Consider the following 20,837-nt stretch of genomic DNA (forward strand, 5'->3'; position numbering starts at 1 on the left):
GTGCTGTTTCAGACACTGAATGAGCCAGGCTCTCCTCTTCAGATACACATCAAAAATCACATTAGCTTCAGTGAGGTTGAATGCGTCACATAGAGTAGAACTGGCTTAACAGGGCACATGTACAGCTGCAAAATTACAAATGTATTCAAATTCCCTTTAAGGAAGCAGTCTGATACTAAGTTTTTCTCTGTATGCTGCATCATACATGTAAAATGAAGTATTTAGTTTACTACTTCCTAAATGAAAGATGCACTATATTTAAACATCTACTACAGTGTACATTATAGGTCAACATATTTGTTATCCTAATTTAAGCCCCATGCTTATTGAAACCTGCATTTCTTACCTGTTTGCCTTGCTTACTCGAATTATTTTTCATGGTTTCGGTCTAAACTAGAACTTGCTAAACTCAATTTAAATGCATTTTTCATTTCTGCATATGTATGGAATTTGACATCACTCTAAGAACTCTGGTTTGACACAACTGGGCTCTAGAGAGCAGAACACGATACTAGCATCAAGAGCTAGTGATAATTTCCCCATCTGCTGGCTACTGGTATATGCTTCTTATTAGCAACCCACTAAGCAGGGCTTTATTTGTTATTTACTTATTCCCGTCATACTAAGTTTTTTAAGTTTTCTTTTGAACTCTAACACAGGACTGCATCTCTGGACTATCAACAGAAACCAAGTTTTTCATGCTCAAATATTGACTGGAGAGAGCCCTTTACCTACGTGAATGGAAGGAAACCTGTGATAATGAGCTTTCCTTACTCTACAGAGATTTGTGTTTGGGGCATTTGATATTGTTAGAAATCTAGACGTGCCTAGTCGTCTGAAATGGACAATTTAGTTTAACTTGCTTGAGTGATTACATATAGGCAGGTGCAATATTTAAAATATTAAACATCTGCTAGTGGTGAATTCTTGAGACTTTCTTTACACATTGGAAAGCTTTGTATAGAACTATAAAAAGCTCCTTGGAGTAGCCATCTTTACCATCAGCTACATACACCACCGAACATAAGGCCTTTGGGTCCAGCTATGGCACAGATAACACTAACAACCCAGTTTCTTAGAACATTTAAAAAAGTCCTTAGATTATGTCACTTTTGATGCAGTGGAGAGAGAGGCTGGTTGCTCAGCCCTGCAGTTGTGAGGAAGTCTGTAAGTGGTGTTTGCAGGTACAACGTGTTGCTGAACTCAGGAAAAAAAGCAGTTCTACAGAGATAATCCATGTATGCTGTTTGTATACACACATACAAGCCCAGCTGGAACAGAGAATTTCCAGGTAATAGTGCAGACAGTTTCTTCAGTTCTTTACACAGTCACTTCAGCATTATCCAGGCTTTTTTCTTTTAACTATAACTTTTAACTTATAAAATCAGATTGCAACAATTGTAATACATTGACGTACCGTATGACTCTCCTGTAAGGACAAATGTTACTCAAAAATGAATACCAGGTACTTTAACTCCAGTAATACAATTGTAGTTACTGCTGAAAGGGAATGTTAACTGCATACGCATAAACATGAAGACACCAAACACTGCTACTTGTTTAGTCAGCAACCTGAGGAACAGCTATGGTGAGAATCTGGTTATAAGGAGTGGTTAAGAGGTCACCCTATTCCTTTTCTAGTACAATTTACATGCATTTGAGCAACTTAAAATAACAAACTGTGCTTACCTTGCCCAACAGCAGAGTGTATTTTTTCCACGTCAAATTTAATTTTTGACCTTCCAGGTGTACTCAACATTTTTTCCCAAATCAAAGTTACATCTTTTAAGCATGGTGTGATCTCTTCATAGTCAAGTTTCAGACGTTTGTTCTGCAAATTGTTTTCTGAAGCTAGGAAATGGTATCATGTTAATATTGTTTACTATTTGTAAAATGGATTAATTTAACTTAGAACTTCATCATGCAATCCACCTAAAATTAAACCCTATTAATACTGAAACATTACATATCTAAATTTTTGTGGTTGTGGGGTGCTTTAGTTTTGGGGTTTTTTTTGTATGTGTTTTTTTTTTTTAAAGATATTATATGCAAAATTAACTGTGTTTGGTCTGTTAAATTCAGTTCCTTACAGCTAGTCAACTCTTAAATATGAAGAAACATGAGAGATGATGACTAATGAAATAAATGCAAGATTTTTCCTAACAGGATTTTTCAATTTCCCAGCTCTTAAAAAAAGTTAGTGCAGAAGACCTACACCAAATAAAAATACAAACCCAATACAGTCATCTATTCCTTATGCATACAGCTCCATAACAGTAATGGCAAAGTAAAAAAATTACTTTATAGGTGATCATTCACATGTCCATTTTTATAGACTACATAAAAAGGAAAGCTCAAGTATAGAAAAATTCAGAACCCTGAACACAAATAGGACTATAAACACTATATACATGTGAGGCTCTCAAAGTCTCCACTGAAGAAACCAGAACAAGGGTCAATGTGTAACTCAGTCTTAAATAAGACATTTTAGATCATCAGAGCTCCTGGAGTGGAAATGCATTGTAGTAACCAGTGATGTTCCCAAATTACAGTTATAAGAATATTACACTGTATCTTCATGTGTTATCTAAAAAGGGTTAAAAAAATAATTAATCTATAGCTGGGAAAGCATCAAAAGAACCATGTCAAAAATTAAAATTAATATTGTAGCTGAGTGTTAATTCCAAAGTTTAGAAGTGGAGTGACAATTTCAAAGGAACTCCTGGCAAAGCTTTTAAGTTTTGTTTTTGTGGGGGCTTTTTTGTACTGGAATGTACCTGGAAAAAGGGTTTATTAATGGCATTCATATAAACGAAATAATAAAGCACCCTTTGGGACAGTGGATGAATTTTTGCAGGTCATGAGATTGAAAAAATAGAAGAGGTCTTTCAGCTCAGGTGGAGAAAAAAGGTGCAGTGCAGATGAGATAGAAATATGTCAGATATCTATTCCTAAAAGGCATGAAGTGAACTTGTATTGCAGTAGCGTTTAAACAAGAACTTCACCAACCTTGTAACTTCTGATTTTCTTTCTCCATTCTGAGGAGCAGTATCTGCTGAATAATGGCTTTCTTCCACAACTCGCGAAGTTCACGGGGTGTCCGTTTCCTTTCTTCTTTCACTGGCCCAAAGGGGCCGTCTTCACACACTGGTTCCAATGGGGATCTTGGTGGAAGTTCTCCCAATTCCGAGTAATCTTTAAAAGAGAGAAGCTTGTAAACTACTTGGATTTCATGAATAGGTGAATGGACACATTTTCAAAGACTGCATATATATATACACATACATATCTACATATATACACACACACATATACATACATACATATATAGGAGATAGCAATACCGAGCAAGGTTTCCCAAACACCAGTTTCAAGCAGATTTACAAGCTGCTTCTGAGTAAGAATCATACAGACCAAATCCTACAACATTTTTTTTTCTATAACCCGATGAAAACGTTGTACCATACACCAAGACCATGGCTTGGTAATTACAGCTTTACAAGGACAGAAGTAAAAAGGAAAAGGCAGGTCTGAGAAATTGCAAAAATACAACCTACAGCTGAAACCTGGCATGATTGAAATAGCAGATCAAATCAAATATAGCACCCATACAATTTAAAGAATAATCTCTAAACTATGTTTAACAAATACACACCCTTAGCTGGACAAACATACCACACCTAAGGCCATGCAATGGGATGATTACCAGTTCTTAAAGTAAACACAGAGAAGGGGAGACAGGCACCTAACACATGCTTGCTCTCACTTCTAATTTTTAACCATGTCACAACCTTCTTCACTTTTTCTTTTGGCTTCAGCCAAAAATGTATCTTTCTGTCAAGCATGCATCACTACAAAAGAAAGTGAACATTAAATGAATCTCAGGCAAACTGAAAATAGATTTCCTCTTTAAAGAAAGGGTAAACAACATTGTTTTTAATCAAGTTCTCGACATCAGAAACATAAGTCTTCTCAATGCCCACTGCAGTATCACTTAATTTTATTGTTTTATACAGCTTCTCTGAAGGCTCAATAGTCTTTGATACAAGCCGTACCTAGAAGAAAAATTACTCAATTCACCACCTTTAAAATAAATGGTGAAAACCACCCATCTCTTCCTACCAAATCCCAAATGGAAAGCCATTGCAACAGCACTTCTCCTTCAGACAAACAGAATTCCTGTGAAACATCCCCCCGAGGACAGGCTGACCAGTTATGCATGCAAATGCTTTAAAATCAGTGCAACAAAACCCATTCCCCAGACTCTCCAGCCAAGGACAAGTACATCTCTGCAAGCTATTTCAAATAGCTCCTGAAGAAGGGACACACCTGAAACAATTATTCTGTGTGGTAGCTCAGTGGTCCATTTCTTTATCGTTGGCTAGCATAATGATAAAGATTTTTAATTAAACACTCACACACACAAATTATCTCATCCCTACAAAGTAACAAAATAGGAAGGTTTTCACTCCTTCAGAATCTGCTCAGAAAGCTACCACATATTGACTCACATGGTTCATATGCAGCTATTCTTTTCTTGCTTGTTGAAAGGCACTCGCACAACTAAGCTCAGATGACTAAACAAGAATGGAAACCTCCACAGCTGTTGGCTTCTCCTTTTCTAAGTTTTGCCACTGCCAATCTTTTCCTCTCAAAGAGTCAAAGACAAGTAGGGTGGGTCCAAAACCACCTATTTCCTTATACAACATTTATTTGTTTGTTACCACAGTTAAACTCAAGGGCTAAAATATACATATAAAAATTAATGCAACATTTTCAGCTAGCAGCACAAATAAAACCTTTAGAAACTTGCACTCTGGATGTAAGTGTGGATACACAAACTTTGGGTATCTACAGCATTTCAGAGAACTTCATGGGAATGTGAATTAGGCAAAGGACAAATACTTGACACTTTAATGGCAATCACTATTTGTTGCAAAGAGAAGTAGGAAATACTGATAGAAGCATTAAAAAATACAGGTGGTTATGAAAAATATCAATACAATGAAGAAATTATATAATAACCTTTAAAAGAAACTTGGAAACATTCATTTATTTTGTTTCTTTACAGGTAAATGGAAAGGACTTCCCTGGGCAAAGATATGCAATTATAAAAGAGGTTTAGGTAAATGTCATCAGGTAGAGGAGGAACACACACTTGATAATTCTCAAGTTGTGTTGACAATTAAAGGAAAATTGTGTTGATTTGATTGTTGTTTTTGATGTACACACTATATTGTCAACAATGCTCTGTACATACAGTAGCTTTCATGCGGATTTTTCTTAGTGCATTATTAAAGAACATTACAAAGGAAATGCTCTTAAGGATAAGGCTGGTAGAGAACTGCCTTAATTTGCTTGAATAAAATAATAAACTTTAAAAAATTAAAATACCATCCTGAAGGAAAGTATTTCATTTTCTCTAAGGTTGCATTACATGCACAAAGTAACATTGCCATAAGAAAGAGGAATTAATGAAAACGGTCACCAAATATTAATGCAAAGAGTAAAAGTGATCCAGATAAGCACACCCTTAGCCAATGTACACTATCTGTAGTCCATTCCCTTCTTATTACATTCTTATAGCATCCAATATAGAATGTATGTACATCTTGGAGGAAGCAAATCCCTTCTCACCTTACACATCCTCTCAGGGGTTTATGGATGTCCTTGAAGAGTCAGATCTGTATTCTGGTTTTACACATGTATATATATGCATGTATGTGTTAGAAAATACCAGACTATCTACAGAGACAGTTTATGGTTACCCATTTGCAAAAAAAAAAAACAGGCTGCCAAAACACATATAAAGAAATGGATTAAAAACATTGCATTCTTAAAGCAAGAATGAACATATCCAAGACCTAAAATCTTCCTGTTTATAACATGCACATTCTGCCTTCTCAGTGCAAACTTTGTGGACTGGTCTTCAAGTACCAACTTAACAAAATATCACTTTCGAATTTATCAGGAGATGTTACTCACTTCTCATCCTCCAGCAATCAAACTAATTGTGGCAACACTTGAACCCCTGCAAAGCATTAATTACTGAAGTCCATGGTCCTGCTTCCATTTAGACTGAAAATTTCTTGTCTATTACCGATTAACCTGATAAGATCTGTATTCACTAAAAGAAATTTAACTCAAAATGGTTAAGTCTATAATAGAAGACAGAAAGGTTACAAAATTTTATAGGCTGAACAATTATGATTATCAACCCTACCTCTAATTCTTCTGTGGAAGAGTCCTAGACTTAATTTTGCCTTCCAAACGGCAGGTCCTTCTCTATTTTTTTTTTCTTTCTTTCTTCTTATCTTTCTTTTTAACAGAAAGTCTAAAGTCTACTCTGATAAAGTGCAACACATTCACAACCTGCCTTCCCTCCCATCTCCATGCTGGCATGTAGCAGGATGTATAGAAACCTAAATGAACCAGTTTAACTGCTCAGGTGGCCTGTCTAAAGTTCGCAGAGTTGCATCAGGTGTTTGGCTGGTAAAGGAGTATGTGGGGGCGTGGAACGTGCAGGTAATCCCTTCAAGGCAAAGTAAAAACCCAGACATTTGGTAAGTCAGCACTAACCCATTTCCATGAATATACAACAGGGTGATCAACAGACATGCCATCCAGCTTCCACATCCAAAACAGACGGGAGTAGAAATATGGTAACAAGAAACTGAATATTTATTTATTATGCACAAGTGATCTGGAGGATAGCAGAGAAAACAAAGATAAATAGTAGAGCAATTCAACTGAACATAACTGGGAGCTCACGTTCCACTGAACCAAACCACCATGTGTTAAAATACAAGTGATGTGCAGCCATCAAAACTTTTATAAGATTAGTAAGGGCACTTAAGCAGGATCTGAACACTTCAGCACACACTGAAAGACCGCTTCCCTGTTCATCTGCCAACCTCATGAGCTTTTGTTGACTCCTGTTCCACGTTTGACCTGTACTCCTTTAAAATATGTTGCTCCCTTCCCTGTAGCTTCCATATAAAATTCTACTTCCATACATGCTACTTCCCCAGGCCTACCATACTTACACTCTTTCAGGTTCAGAATCGGACAAGTTGACTCAGTAACTATTATTACATTTGATCAACACAGAGGTTATTTTCTATTTGAAGTTCATTTAGACTACGCTTCAGAATTACTCTTCTGCGCAATGCGATTCTACAAGTCTGTGGATCCAAACTAAGTGTTCCTTGAGAAAGAGTGTACTTCACTGGGAAAGCCACCAGATTTCCTGTGCTTGTAAGAACTTGTGCAAGGTAACGCACTACAGATGAAACTGTTCATGAAGCAGATGGAAACGCTGCACAAACGTACTAGTGCATCCATACGTACCTCAGGAGTACTGCTCTGATGCTCCCATTGCTTATACTACCCAAGAAAAGACAAGGCCAATAGTAACAGTGGACTGAGATGGAATTTGTACAGCAGATCCATTCATTTATACCCAGCTCCTTGGCTTTGTGTGGCAGTGCTTCAATCCTAAGATGCAGAGTATCCCTACACTCCAAAAGGATCAACAAATGCATTACACAAAAAACCTCTCATGTGCAAAGATGTCACACAAAACAAAGTACAAAAGATTATGAAGAAAGTACCACAGTATATTGCTACCAGGGACGACACTAGAGAAAGTTTGTAAATGCAAAGCTGGTGAATGAGTGCAGCAGTAATTAAAACAGACAGTATCTGACTGGTAGTGACAGAAACAGGAAATTTCATTAGCTCCAGGAGAAGCTACAATGAATACAGAGCATTAATGTCCTTGCACAGGTTCCACCCAGCTAAAGTAGTCCCAACAGTAAGTTTACATTTGTAATTGAATAGAAAGAAATTTAATTGGTCAATAGGTTCTTGTTCAACCACTCTCAGTATTAAACAAGGCTTTCCAAAAACAAGAAAAAAAGGAAACCCTAAGAGAAACCACACACAGTAAAAAACAACAGAAGTGACAAACCCACCTAAAAGACTAAATTTAAAAAACATTATTTCAGAAGCACTTAGTCTAACCAAACTCAAATACCAAAAACAAGGTAACAAGATTCATCTTTGACTAGAAACTGCAACACTTCACACAGAAAAGAAGGGCCTGTTTTATTTTTATAGGAAGCTAATAGGGAGGAGGCTAGAATGTAATGCTATCCTCACCATGGAGTTGTTTACACATGGCTCTCTAAATGCAGTGTTTACCAGTCACATCTGCTCTCCAGGCTTAAGAAGTCAGGCAAGATACAGTGAGAATGTGGATGGAAGAACCCCATTAAATATTTTATTTTCTGCATTACACTATTTATCTTTGTTGCATTTTAAACATTACAAAAATCAGCTTAGCAAACAACTGAGAATCTTCACAGTCATGTAAGATTAAAATTGCCCAAAATTTTACAACATCCTTAGTTAGTTCTCTTCAGATCTTCCATTCAGGTAGTGCAACACCTTCTTTCATACGTGATACAAAATTAAAGAGGAGCTGCAAACTTCTATAACCAAGGATATAATATTCCTATTATTTGACACAGATCTCTGTAATATTTGACTTCATAATCAACGTGGTAATGTCACTAGGAGCCTTTTGTTGCCAGAAAGCTTCAGATCTAGAATCACAAGAAGCAACAAGTTCTTCTAGTCTGACATACAATTTAAGGAAATGGCTGAATGAGAAATTCTTGAAAAATTGTGTATTTCTGTACAACTGATTAAAATCAGCTCTGAGAGATGCTTTAGAGTTTGGCTTTTCTTTTAAAGCCAAGAGCTTCTTAAAAAGTAATCAATACCTCCAAATTCACCCCATTGACTAATAATTACCAAGCCCTGAGAAATGAATGCCCTGATATTTCAATGGGCACAGAGGCTGTCACACATTATATGTGGTACTTGCTGCTTACAGCCAAGCACCTATGCTGCAAATCAACTGAGAGGGACAGAACTGAGTAATCAACTCTAACAAACTAGCTTTATTACAGCATTTATAAAACTATTCATTAGTTAATAATATTGGAGGACACATTACAAATAATTTACCCCACATAAACATCCTAAGTATAGAATGCTAAAGCCCCAGCTTACAGTATTTGCAATACTACTACAAAATTATTTTGAAAATATATTTGCTTAAATAATGGAAGAGATATAATTCTCACTGGTAAGCACATACACAGATAGGTAGGTGCTAACTATAACTGGTTAATAACAGTAACAGTTCTTCAAATGCAAACTTTTCTTCAGCATTTAGGGTTTAACAGTTTTCTATCTTTGTCTGCCAGAGACTGAAATTCAATTAATTTTAATGAGCGAATCAAGTTTTTTTTTCCTGTACGTTCAGACATAATTTTTTTTTGCAAGTCAAATTGTAAAATACTATGTAGCTGTTCTGGCCAAAAGTTCCTTTTTTCATCTGAACCTATTTTTTGAGTACTGCTACGCAATACCAAGCATCTCATTCCTCTGAATTGCAACTTCTTTCACTGTTCAACATGTAACTCCACCTCACTGCCCACCTTAAAGCAAATCACCCATTCTCCAACCTAAAACTGACACAGCCGTTATAAAAATCTTGCTGTCTACTGCCAACACACCTCCCGCAGCAAGAAAGCTCACAACAAGCACCATCACTTTCCCACCATTTCTTTCAGAAACTATTCATACTCCCTTTAAATCTAGCACTTGACTTTAGTCTGCTGGGAGTTGCAGACAATCTGCAAAATAGTTCTCCCACTATGACCAATTCTGAACAGCCAATATGTAAAAATCGTAGTGAAAATAGTCCACTGCAGAGATTTGCAGATGCTGAACAGAAGTCTGCAAATATCCTGCTGCACTGCAGTGCAAGGTGAAGTTCCATGTTCACCCTGCACTGACCTAAGTGTGTCCTGCTCCTGAGCAGGGTAAGAGCACCCACCCTCAGCTTCCCGAGACGCGTCCCTGCCTGCCTCGTGCTTGTAATACTGTGAGTGGGGCTAGGAAATTGAACCAACTGAAAACCAATCACCTTTTTTGAGTGAGCCCATCCTTCAGCAGGTTTCAAATGATCACCAAGTTGTTCCCTTCACCCTTTCAGCAGTGAAGACAGAGAACTAGGAAGTCCTAAACCATTTGCAGAGCCACAGAATGAGGCTCTTGTTAGAGAGACTCTGCAGAAGTATGAAGATCTGGCTGCAAGTAGAGTGGGCAGGTATAAAGGTAAAAATCAAAGAACTGAAGAAATACTTTTATTACTTAGAATGTTTAAGACAGTGAGTGGGAGAGCCAGAGTGGATTTTGTGTACTCATGTATAGAAAACAGCCCAAAAAAACTTTAGAAAGAGAGATTAATGAAAACCTTCTTTCAAAAGAAATATAGTATTGTAACAGATCAAAGTGTGATCCATTTTGTAAGTGAACTCTGTTCCTCTTTTTCCATCTCTGTGCTTTGCAGGATACAACACTCATTCCACCCCCACAAATTAAAAAAAAAAAAAAAAAAGAAAAGAAAAATATCGGAGAACAAGACACTGAGTGCGTCTTGTGAGACACAAGAGGACAAGATACATGGTGAGAGAAACGCTGCCTCCCAGTGCTCCACACCACCCACAGCAGCACAACCACTCCATGGGAAGCGGCAAACAGCAGGAGATGAGGTTGGACATTGGAACCGTAGCTTGCTACAATAGAACTGGCACAATTCAAGCCTGCAAACTTCCAGCTACCAGATGGAAAGCAATAAAAATCTCTACAGATCATTTCACGTATGCAGAAAACCCATTCTAGATCTCCAAACTGGAGACCAGCCTCATCTTCAGGCTCACCAGAGATCACCCGGCTGTTCTGCCAGGCAGCAAATTGCATAATGCTTCTCCAATGTGCTTCATTGTAAAGCTGTGTACAGAAGCAAGGGAAAACAGCGGGGAAAGGGGAAAGGAGCAGCACCCACAAGCAGGAGGTGGCTGGAGGAGGGCCTGCACATAGGACATTGCTCCCATAACAACCAGAAGTAATGGTTTCCTGTACCCCAGCCTTCTGCTGTCTCAGAGCGCTCACCTTGCCTGAGTGTGGCTGGATTGAGTCCAGCAGTCAGGCAAGGCAGGAATCTCAACTGGCAAGAATAAATGGCTTTCTAGTGCATCTATTTGCAATACTTTTTTTAAACTCTACTGATTTAGGACTGTTTTTCATTTTACTCCTGAACTAGTAAGAAATTAACACTCTCCTTCACATATCATAAACCCCTCCTTTTAAAAAATGGTGTCTGTGAAACAAACTGTAGTCTCTGCCTGGTAATACATGATGCAATCACCAGAGCACAGCCAGCAATCCTTTCTCTCCAACTGAGCTACAGGAAATGAAGTTTTAGCTCAAACTACTTATGAGCACCTCCTAAAGTAGTAAAGGATCCAGAAGTGCAATACATTGGATCTCAAAGTGCTGTCAGCTTCATGGGCAAATCCAGGACCCCAGACATCTCTCAAGTTCAGCACCTCATAAGATTAAGCTCAAAATTTCTGCAAAAGCTATATACCAGTTTTCTGGCTTGGGGTTTTTTTCCTAAACTTCTAGTGAATATCCTGCTGTGATAACCACACAGAGAGTGGCATGAACATGATTCATCTTGAGATTCAGCTCGTCACGTGCCTATACAAAAGGAATCACAAATGCCAGGATCTAGATCTTTCTGTGTGTATAAAGCTTAAAGTTGTCACTATTTCTTGTGACATCTTACACATGCATATTTACTGATTACAACCCAAAGAAGCTACAGCCACAGAGCACTTTCTGTTGACAGTGGACAGTGCCTGCCCACATGTGGTCAAATCAACATGTAGTTCAGGCATACTGGTGGATTTTATGTTTAATACGAAGTTTAGTAAAGCAGCCTATACTAAGCTTGAAAAACTTTATCATCTCTGACTCACAAAGATGTGGGTTTCTTGGTTGGCTGACTTACTAACTTTCAAAAAAATCCATAGCCTTTTTTCTTACTGTTCTCCTGCAGAGTACCCTGGAATGGTGTGTGGGCTATTGAATTTGAATAGAGAAATTGGTCAGTGGAGTCACAGTCTATAAAGGGAAACTCATGAATGTTCCCTTGTTTCCCTCTCTTCATGCTTACTTTTGCAGAACATGACAAAACACATTATCTTTAAAACCTTCTTTGCTCTCTGTCCAATTTGGCTGAAATTGATCTTTTGATGATGCATAAGCTCTTTGCATAAATTCTGTTTCCAAAGGAAATCAGTCTAAAAAGAGCAAGAAAGCCTTTAAAAAAAAAAAAGTATGGATAACATCAAATCAATAAACCCCACTGCATGTGCTGCTTCTCCTTGGAAGTAGATGAAAGAATGAGGAACAAGATGATGAACAATAGCTAATTATATTTACTTTGGAACTACAGAGGTTACTAAGTTAACTGTGGTGGTGAGTCAAATGTAAGATCATCTGTACAACAGCTCTCTTAAAGGCTACAGAGACTGGATCATGAGTGAGTATCCTTTACTGACAGAAATGTTCCAGGAGATGCACACAACTGTGGAAAAAAACAATACTTGTAATAAATAACTCCCCCTACAAACTCTGAGTTTTCTCCCTCTGTTCATAAATTGAATATGTACATTGGAACAAAAACAGAAAAAGAAAACAAGAGGGAAGAAAAAGGCCAGATATTTTAAATTGCTTCTCCTATTAATAGCACTTCCTGTTTTCCATTTTGGCCACACTTGTTTCTCCAACTATTCTGCTTATCCAGCTGTAGGTTGTTAAGATTATATCTTGCAGCTATTATGTCTCAGAGGAAATGCTTGGATAGGCACTTTAGTTTTGGGGTTTTTTTTCCTATTTAATATGGGAAAGTTTTGTGGCTTTCAAAAACAAGTAAGACTATTCCAGCCACAAGAAGATGCATCAAACCTGCAAAAAATGTAGCTTCACAGAACAGCTGAGGTTGAACAGCTCCTTCATTTGCCTTGAAGTACAGGAAAGCATTTCACATGTATGTTTACACAACATGCTCTTGACATCACTTCACCTTGAAGTACACTAAATTTGAGAGGCATCTATGCCCGTATACAGCTTACCCCATTGTCAGTCAAATCATGTTGCAAGCAATGCATTAGTGGCAGAAACCCTTCTGTTATGTGTGGTGTCCAGTTAATCAAGGTCTCTCTTTAAGATGCAAGAAAAACGTCTCCATGACATTAAGATGGTTACTTTTTACTACCTTTACTATAAAGTACTGTTCCCTCCTGTTCCCTTATAATTTTTCTTTTTTCTTATACAATGGCCTTAGAGATCAATCAGAAGGTAGAGCTTGTAGAGTTCAAGCTGTGAGAGTCAAACTTCAGTGAGCCAGAGACCATTTTCTACAGACACAAGCTTCTCTGAGACATTCTTGGCCTCAGCATGTGCTCTACTATCTGGGTCACATAAAGTGAGATGTGTAAAACGATGCACCTGCATGGTCATGTGCAGTGATTTTTTTTCTCAAGTCTGTGGTTCTTTAGCTCTACAGAATTTCAGGAAATAAATATGAGAACAGTGGGTAACTATGCCTCAAGTGGCAAAGAATCACAGACTGGAGCAGCATACCTGAGGTCAAATTCAGTCTGGTAAGAAGTACACACTAGAGAACTTTAATTTAATTCTTTCTGCAAGGCCTGAGTTTTTCTAGTCCATAGTTCTATACTCCAGCATGGAAAGATGACATAGAAGCTTCATCTTTTCTTCAGAGCAATACTTGGCGATACATTTTTTTCCCAGAACTCATTAAAATGGTACACATAAAAATAATTTCATCTCTGGTTAGTTAATTTGACATAATCGGAACTATGCTACATACGAAGCTGAAAAATAAAAACTCAACAGCTGATGAGCTTGGCACGACCAAAAAGTAGGTAGAAAACTGCAAAGAGTACAAACAGAGCACCGGGCAAATATGTCCACTCAGTAGACAAAATGATCCACACGTCACAGACTACATCCACTAACAACATCCATTGGAGAAAATAAATACAGACTTTACCATCATATCGGCTGGGAGAATCACACGCTTTCTGTGGGGTTGCCACTCGTAGGAATATCTGTTGCCTCCATGAATGCCGTCGAGTCCTTACAGGGCTGTCCACGCCAATGGCTTGCTGGCTGTGTTTTGATTCGTAGTCGCTAAAATTGCAGAACACAGAATGACTTGTGAGTAGGTTATCCAAATCTGCTAGTAACAGTGACACAGTCTTCACTGAATACAGTAACACAAACCATCAACTAAGGAGTGCAGTGTGCTGTGCACATGCTGGGTCAAGCTCTTCGTGTTAGGTAGGTGAAGCTTGCTTTGTGGCAGCGGCTTTACAAGGCTGCAAACATCACTTAGGTTCACCAAAAGGGGCTGGCAGCTCTATGCAATCTGCTTTCTGCTGTTTTAATTAACTTTCAGCTTTCTTCGCTACAGTGTATTAAACACGACACATTCACCATAGTGTATCTTTACCATTCTACTATTTAAATGCCATCCACAAAATCTAGCAATTATTCATAGGAGACACAAAGAACTGCTGTTGTCTTTTATCAGCAGACATCAAGGAGCTTTATAAACACCAACTAAACTTCCAACTTCCTGTGAACTGGGTATGTAATATATTTATATTACCCAGTACATCTTCACAACACAGACTTGAAGCAAAACTTTTAACCTTTGTGTTCGCAAGTCACCACCTGAAAAAAAAAAACTTGCGAACAGTATCCAGGAACCTTGGATATTACTCCTTTGATGTAATCCACAAACTACATATAGAGGTGTTTATTCATAATATTAAATGGAACAGTGAACAGCAATGCTGTTTTCCTATTAAATGTCCCACTAACAACTTTCACCCGTTACATCTTTAAACTATTCATTGCTTTATTCCAGCTGTTGGCTAAATGGTTGCATGAGTCTTTGTTGAAGCTGAAAGGGATAAAAGAACTCCAAATAGCTCTGGCAACAACTGGGAGGAGCATTTTACAGGCCATCTTCTCCTTCCAATTTGAGGACACTGACATTGCTGAGGATGAACCATGTATATCCTCTTAACTGAAAACTGCTAATGCAGTCCTTTGGCAGGAATAATCACAGAAGTACACAGATGGAAGTTGCACGACCATTACAACGTCAAAATGGCTAAGTTCTGCAATCTTAATGGGAGTCTGGGCTAGCTCCACCCTTTTGACAGCAATCACATGCAGAATACATGCAAGCGAACTGTTGCACAAATCAGGTTTTGCAAGTGTGAGAAGTATTTGAAATATTTCAGACAAAGAAACCTTTGAAAATACAGTTTTACCCCCAGGCTTTAAGAGAGAACCCTACCTTGTTGTGCTCCTAAAGTCAGAGGTGTTATTTTCATCTACAGGAGCCAGAAATTTTAAGAAATTTGGCACAGAAGAGGAAGAATGAAGCTTTTTCCTTAAGGCAGTACGGTAGGAGATGCTGAGAGTGCAGTTGGGAAAAGTATAGTTTAGAACAAAGAAGTATAAATCCACAGAATAAAAATAATACATACTGCTAAGTTTCAAACAAAAAGCAGCTAAATCCTGAAGGTCTGAATATCAAGGAAACCAAAGTCAAAATTGAAATTGCTAAAAAAGTGCTACTTTGAAATACGTATTTGTTTCGGCAAACTAAAATGTTCCAATAGAAATAAATGTACTTCCAGTAAAGTTGTTATTCTTTGCTATATCCCAAGATTTTTAGTGCATGTTTCAAGTAAATTCCTTTAATCTAATAAGAACTGACGCCGACTTTATCATTGCACATTTACTTAAATATCAGTTTCAATGACTGACTAAGTTTGGGGGAAAAGGTTAGGAAAACCTGACACTAATCATCGTTGTGCTGGCAAATGAAAAACTGAACTTCGGCAAAAACCGTTTCGTAAAGCATTAACAGGGTTTTATTCAGACAAGCTTGGAACTTTTAAGTTAAAAGCTGAGCCTTCTGACTGATAATTTAGGATTGTGACTCTATTTATGCAACAGACAGGAGCACTTATCAAATTTCATCACCAGTCTTCTGGCTAACATAATTCTGCTTGCTCTTTTAAAATAACAACCCCCAACATACTCAGAAGAAGGTTAATAGAAGGAAGTGAGAACAATTCACATAACGAAAAGTTTCTGCATGGAATGAAAACATAGAAAATTACTTGGCTGATGATACTAGAAGACCTTTTCTCAGAAGAGTACACAAAAATGCATGAGTAGGAACATTTACTCCTGAAAAACTAAGTTTAAGAAAGAGCTGTTTCTAATAAAACATAATGATATATCTGGATAGCATTTAGCACTGCCTCCTGAACATGTGACTGGGACGGGGGAATACTCTGGGATAATCACTAGTATGAAGTGAAGCTGTTCTTTAGTAAATGGTACTGAGCATGAAGAAGATAAGGCTGTTGCACAGTGTGCCCTGCAAACAGGTTTCACTTACAATCGCATTGTAAATCCATCACCATTACATGGCAATTTCACTTACAGACTACAATCAACTTGGGCAGTTTGATGTTACTGATTTAAACTCATTAACCCATTTGATATCCCTGCCAATTTCTGTTTTCAGTCTTGCTGCTTGGAGGTTCCATATGGTATATTCACCCTTACATGACAGGGAAAAGGAAGAAGTTGTTGCTACTGTGCATGCAGAATCATTACCAAATCTACTTGGAAAAATCTACTTTTGAGAATTTAACCTTCAGGATTCAAGAAAATCTTACTAAAATGAAGAGTAAAGAGCACATTTTAGACTCACATTCCCTTCCCTGAGCTATACCATACTTCTGAGGTGAAGCTAAATTAAGAGAGATGCTAGTTAGTACTCAGAAAATACAACTGAAGAAACTGATGAAACAAGGTTCTCAGTATTTTCTCAGGATCAGAAGAATCAGCATCTTGGGGAAACAGGGAACCTTCACCCAAGTGAACAAAAACAAACAATAAGCAGCAACAAAAATTGCTTGCCAATGGCCAGCGCTGTTGACAGCACTTCCAAGAACATTTGGTCTCATTAGCCTTTTGAGTTAAAATAATCAGTTTTAGCTCAAGAGGTTAAGAAGGGGTTTCACAATTAAGATTTTTAGGGAGCTACTTGTTTCAGGTTCTCAGGGAAATGATGGGTTAATGTCCTTTTCTCAATGTTCTCTATACATATTTTTGCTCTAAGAAAGGAGGCACAGAAAAGTATCATTTGATATTGCTCAAAGTAAGCAAGACAAATAAATGAGCTGGTGGGTTGGGGGGGTTTGTTTGTTTGTTCTTGGGCTTTAGGGGGAGCCAGGGGTGTGGGGTTTTTTTGTTTGTGGTTTTTGGTTGATTGTGGGGGTTTTTATGTCCGCTTTCCACAGTCCTCCTATTTCTTGCCCCATTTAGTTAACTTAGTCAATTTGCCTTTAATATCAGGCACAAAAGAGTATTAATATGTTTCTGTGTTATCATGAACAAAGCAGAACAGACCTGAATGATTCAGGAGAGACAGAGTGGGCTGGATCACAGGTTCTTGGCAACTTATCCCTCATACAATTTAAGCAGTGCTGCTGTCTGCTGCATAACAACAAGTTGCTTTGGAGCAACTGGCTCTAAAGAAAGTCATGTGTCCATGTGTCTGAAAGAATTTTATTTATTGAAACAAAAAGTTATGTACGTAGCAGCTCTACATCCAGTAGTAGAGCAGTTAAAAAGTTCCCCATCCCATAAAAATCTACCACCTTCAGGCTATATTAAATTATTTTAATTATTTACACTATAGAGCTTCATATTTATGACATGGTAAAACAAACCCTACCCCAAACTATGTACAGGTGCTAGCTCACCTCTTTTGTGCAAAATGCCCACTTTGTTCTCCACTTGAATTATGCCTTAGGTATTTAAAAAAGTTGGGCGAAGAGGCCGAGGGATTAAGACGAGCTACAGTAGGAGAACGTGCAAGTTGACCAGAAGAACTTTTAGATTCGCCGACAGATGCATTCAAACCGTATAGTGGGATTCCAACCAGAGCGATGGAGTTGAGATAGCACAAAAAACAAAACACAGTAAGAGAGGAAAGTGGTGGGGGGAGGGAAGTGAAATCCTTTCTCTAATCTTTGAAAGGGACCTGGCATATACAAATGAGCCATTTCCTATGTTTTTCACAGTTAATGAGTAAGCGGCTCAACTTTTTAACCCAATCAGCAAAGTCCCAAACATGCACACCCTCTTCTTCCCCCTCATATGTGCTTCCCTTTGGTTTCTATGATAAAGTCAGGCATATGATCGAGAATGGATGAGAACTGAAATGCTACATGAAGAATTGAATTTATTTATACACTTTTGAAACCATTTATGAATTGAGGTAAGCTGTTCAAAAACACTCATAAAGACTATCATTCCAGTGATTTTTGAGAACTTTAAGTGTACTTTTCTTCTAAGTTTTCAATTTCCCCTGGTTCTGTACAGTTGCTATGAAAAGGGAGGAACAGTGATTTCTTTTTGGTTTATGTGAGGGAGCAGGCACACACTCAGGTCATACTAAAACTACATGATTAAACACAATAGAAATAACCAAGGAAATTAAGAATATACTTAGATTTCTAGCTGCATTCCTATAGTAAGATAAGAACTGATTGAACAAGCAGCTACAAGCATCAGGGCAACTCTCATGAAGATAACAGGCCAACAACACAAGTCCTACACTGCACTACAAAAACATTCTAGTATTGTAGAATTAAAAAGGTTCAAAGCAGGGACAAAAAGGCAACCCAGGTTGTTTCCTTTCAAATACTATAATCGTCTTTTTTTTTTTCCACTGTCATCACCTATTTCAGGCATGTTCGTTTATTGCCCTGCCTCCTGCAGGGAAAAATGAGCTGGAACACATACAGATTTCCTACTAACTTGTGTAAATGAGCAGTTTTGGCAGTAAAACAGAAGCTTACAGACAGAAATGTTTCCATAGTAATTGGGAAAAGCCAGATAGAGGGAGGGAAAAACCTGCCATAAAGTTAAAAGGAGACTTTAGAGATGTAGAGGCAGACTTTTGAAGGATAGCTTGAAGAATATTAGCACGAAGGCAAGCAGTAGCTTGTTTTTGCGAGTAAATTCTACACAGGCTCACTGAAAAGCTAGACAGGAACTTCACCTCTATCAACAATTAGGCAATTTATGTCAGTTTTGTGTGTTATTTTAAAGTCACATAAGAATTCATCAACTAGTAAGGTTTTCAGCATCACAAATGCTAATAGATTTTTCACTAAAGTAGACAACAAGAAGTAGCATTTATTTATGCTGCTTGCAGATCAAAACAACAAATATTAATGAATATTGCTTGCAAAAATGTAATCAAAACCCTTAGGAGCAATCCAATGTTGCGCTTACACTTAGTTTTGTGACATATACTGTGAACTACACATCTCATGTTTTTTCACCCCTATGGAGCAAACAGGGCTAAAAGTGTTTTTAAACAGAATACCTACAAACCTCCAAAGAGTGACACACTGCTGCGATACATTTCTTATCCATTAAGAGGACATACCTGGTATGCAATTATCATCCCCAAATATGCCCTCAACAAACAAAATCATAGCCTGCTTTTAATAAGCCTTACTTTCTTTTGTGAGGAGTCTCTGTGCTCACTGAGTGATACCTCATAAGTTTCCTTTGGGGAACAGATGGAGATATTTCAACAGGTGCCAGAGATTCCTGGCTTTCTGTTGGCAAGTGACTCAGTGTGTTTGCTCGCCTCCGAAAGCTTTGCTGAGGTAACGTAACAGACTGTTCAACAGCAGAATCATCTGCGTCGCTGGGGAGATCACCCACTGATCCACTGGGCCTGACAGTGTTTTCTGTAGGAAGCGTAGGAAGTCTGTCTTTCTCCTTTTCACACAATGGTGGCTCCTGGTGGTACAAAAAATAAGGTTATCGATACGTGGGCTTAAAATCAATCTTTGTGGTTGCAGTCCCATGTCTGGGGCTGTGGGATTCACATTCCACAGAGACCTGCTTCAAAATTGCACATTTTTATCATGATAGCTCAAAGAAAGAATCTTTGATGTTTTAGTCTTTGTTATTAATAATTTAGGTCAACAAATCAGTCTCCATTTTACAGAGAAAAAGTAACTTTGAGAGTAATTGTATTTTACAGTATGTTGAGTACTACTCAGAAACCATGGGGACAGAACAGAACAGATGGGTCAGGTTTAGGTAAGAGTGACAGCAATGAAAAGGATGGAATTTCAGAGTGCTAGATACTTAGCACCCGATCAAACAACATAGTATTACTCTTGTCTATCTAAAGATTCCCACAAAGAGCTTTAATCCTATGACTAGATGCCTGTTTCAGTCCAAAACCATGCATTTTTCTTCATTCCCCACCTCACATGTTTCCTGCAGAGTCAGCCATTCTTTCAAAAACATAAGCAGAAAGAGCAGAGTCTTGATTACCTGAAGTCAGGTCTCCGTAGGTATCTAGGCAGTAGAGCAGAATAGCGGCAGCCAAGTCCGCAGAGCACTAGGCTGCCTCCAGGGAAGAAGACTGGCTTCTTCTATGCTGTTCATTTGTATTGTTTTATTCAGACTAAAAGCTTTCTAACCACGCAAAGGGGAACACTACTCAACTTCTTGTTTTAGTTTTATGTTTCTTATGAATGCAATCCTGCATTCACAGTATGTTCTTTCAGGGCTGAAACCAAGCAGCTTAGAATCAGCAGTGTGGTAATTGCATTTGTTTTGCTGCACGTTGTTGCAAGATTCAGATGCTGTTATATAATAGTTTGTTTCACATATACAGACTCACATGATAAGATATCTACATACAAAATATATGTTCATATACAGTACAAGGCATTTCTAATTCA

At 38.0% G+C, this 20,837-nt stretch overlaps 1 protein-coding gene across 3 annotated transcripts in view; it reads right to left on the bottom strand.

Annotated features, from left to right (window-relative positions):
- The window catches only part of TBC1D1 (TBC1 domain family member 1), a gene marked incomplete at both ends in the record, with an annotated part of 104,949 nt that overhangs the window by 18,776 nt on the left and 65,336 nt on the right, over positions 1-20,837 (bottom strand). Inside the window, 6 exons of one of the 3 annotated variants that reach the window (XM_081999582.1) lie at positions 1,690-1,851; positions 3,010-3,195; positions 14,006-14,145; positions 15,326-15,445; positions 17,820-17,948; positions 19,628-19,878. In XM_081999582.1, the coding sequence (XP_081855708.1) occupies positions 1,690-1,851; positions 3,010-3,195; positions 14,006-14,145; positions 15,326-15,445; positions 17,820-17,948; positions 19,628-19,878 (988 nt within the window). Of the gene's footprint in view, positions 1-1,689; positions 1,852-3,009; positions 3,196-14,005; positions 14,146-15,325; positions 15,446-17,819; positions 17,949-19,588; positions 19,879-20,837 lie in introns of all 3 variants that reach the window. The other 2 variants (XM_081999581.1, XM_081999583.1) reach the window with 2 other exon arrangements.

The sequence above is a fragment of the Phaethon aethereus genome (genome assembly GCF_964289735.1).
Source record: "Phaethon aethereus genome assembly, chromosome: 4".
Classification (NCBI taxonomy): domain Eukaryota; kingdom Metazoa; phylum Chordata; class Aves; order Phaethontiformes; family Phaethontidae; genus Phaethon; species Phaethon aethereus.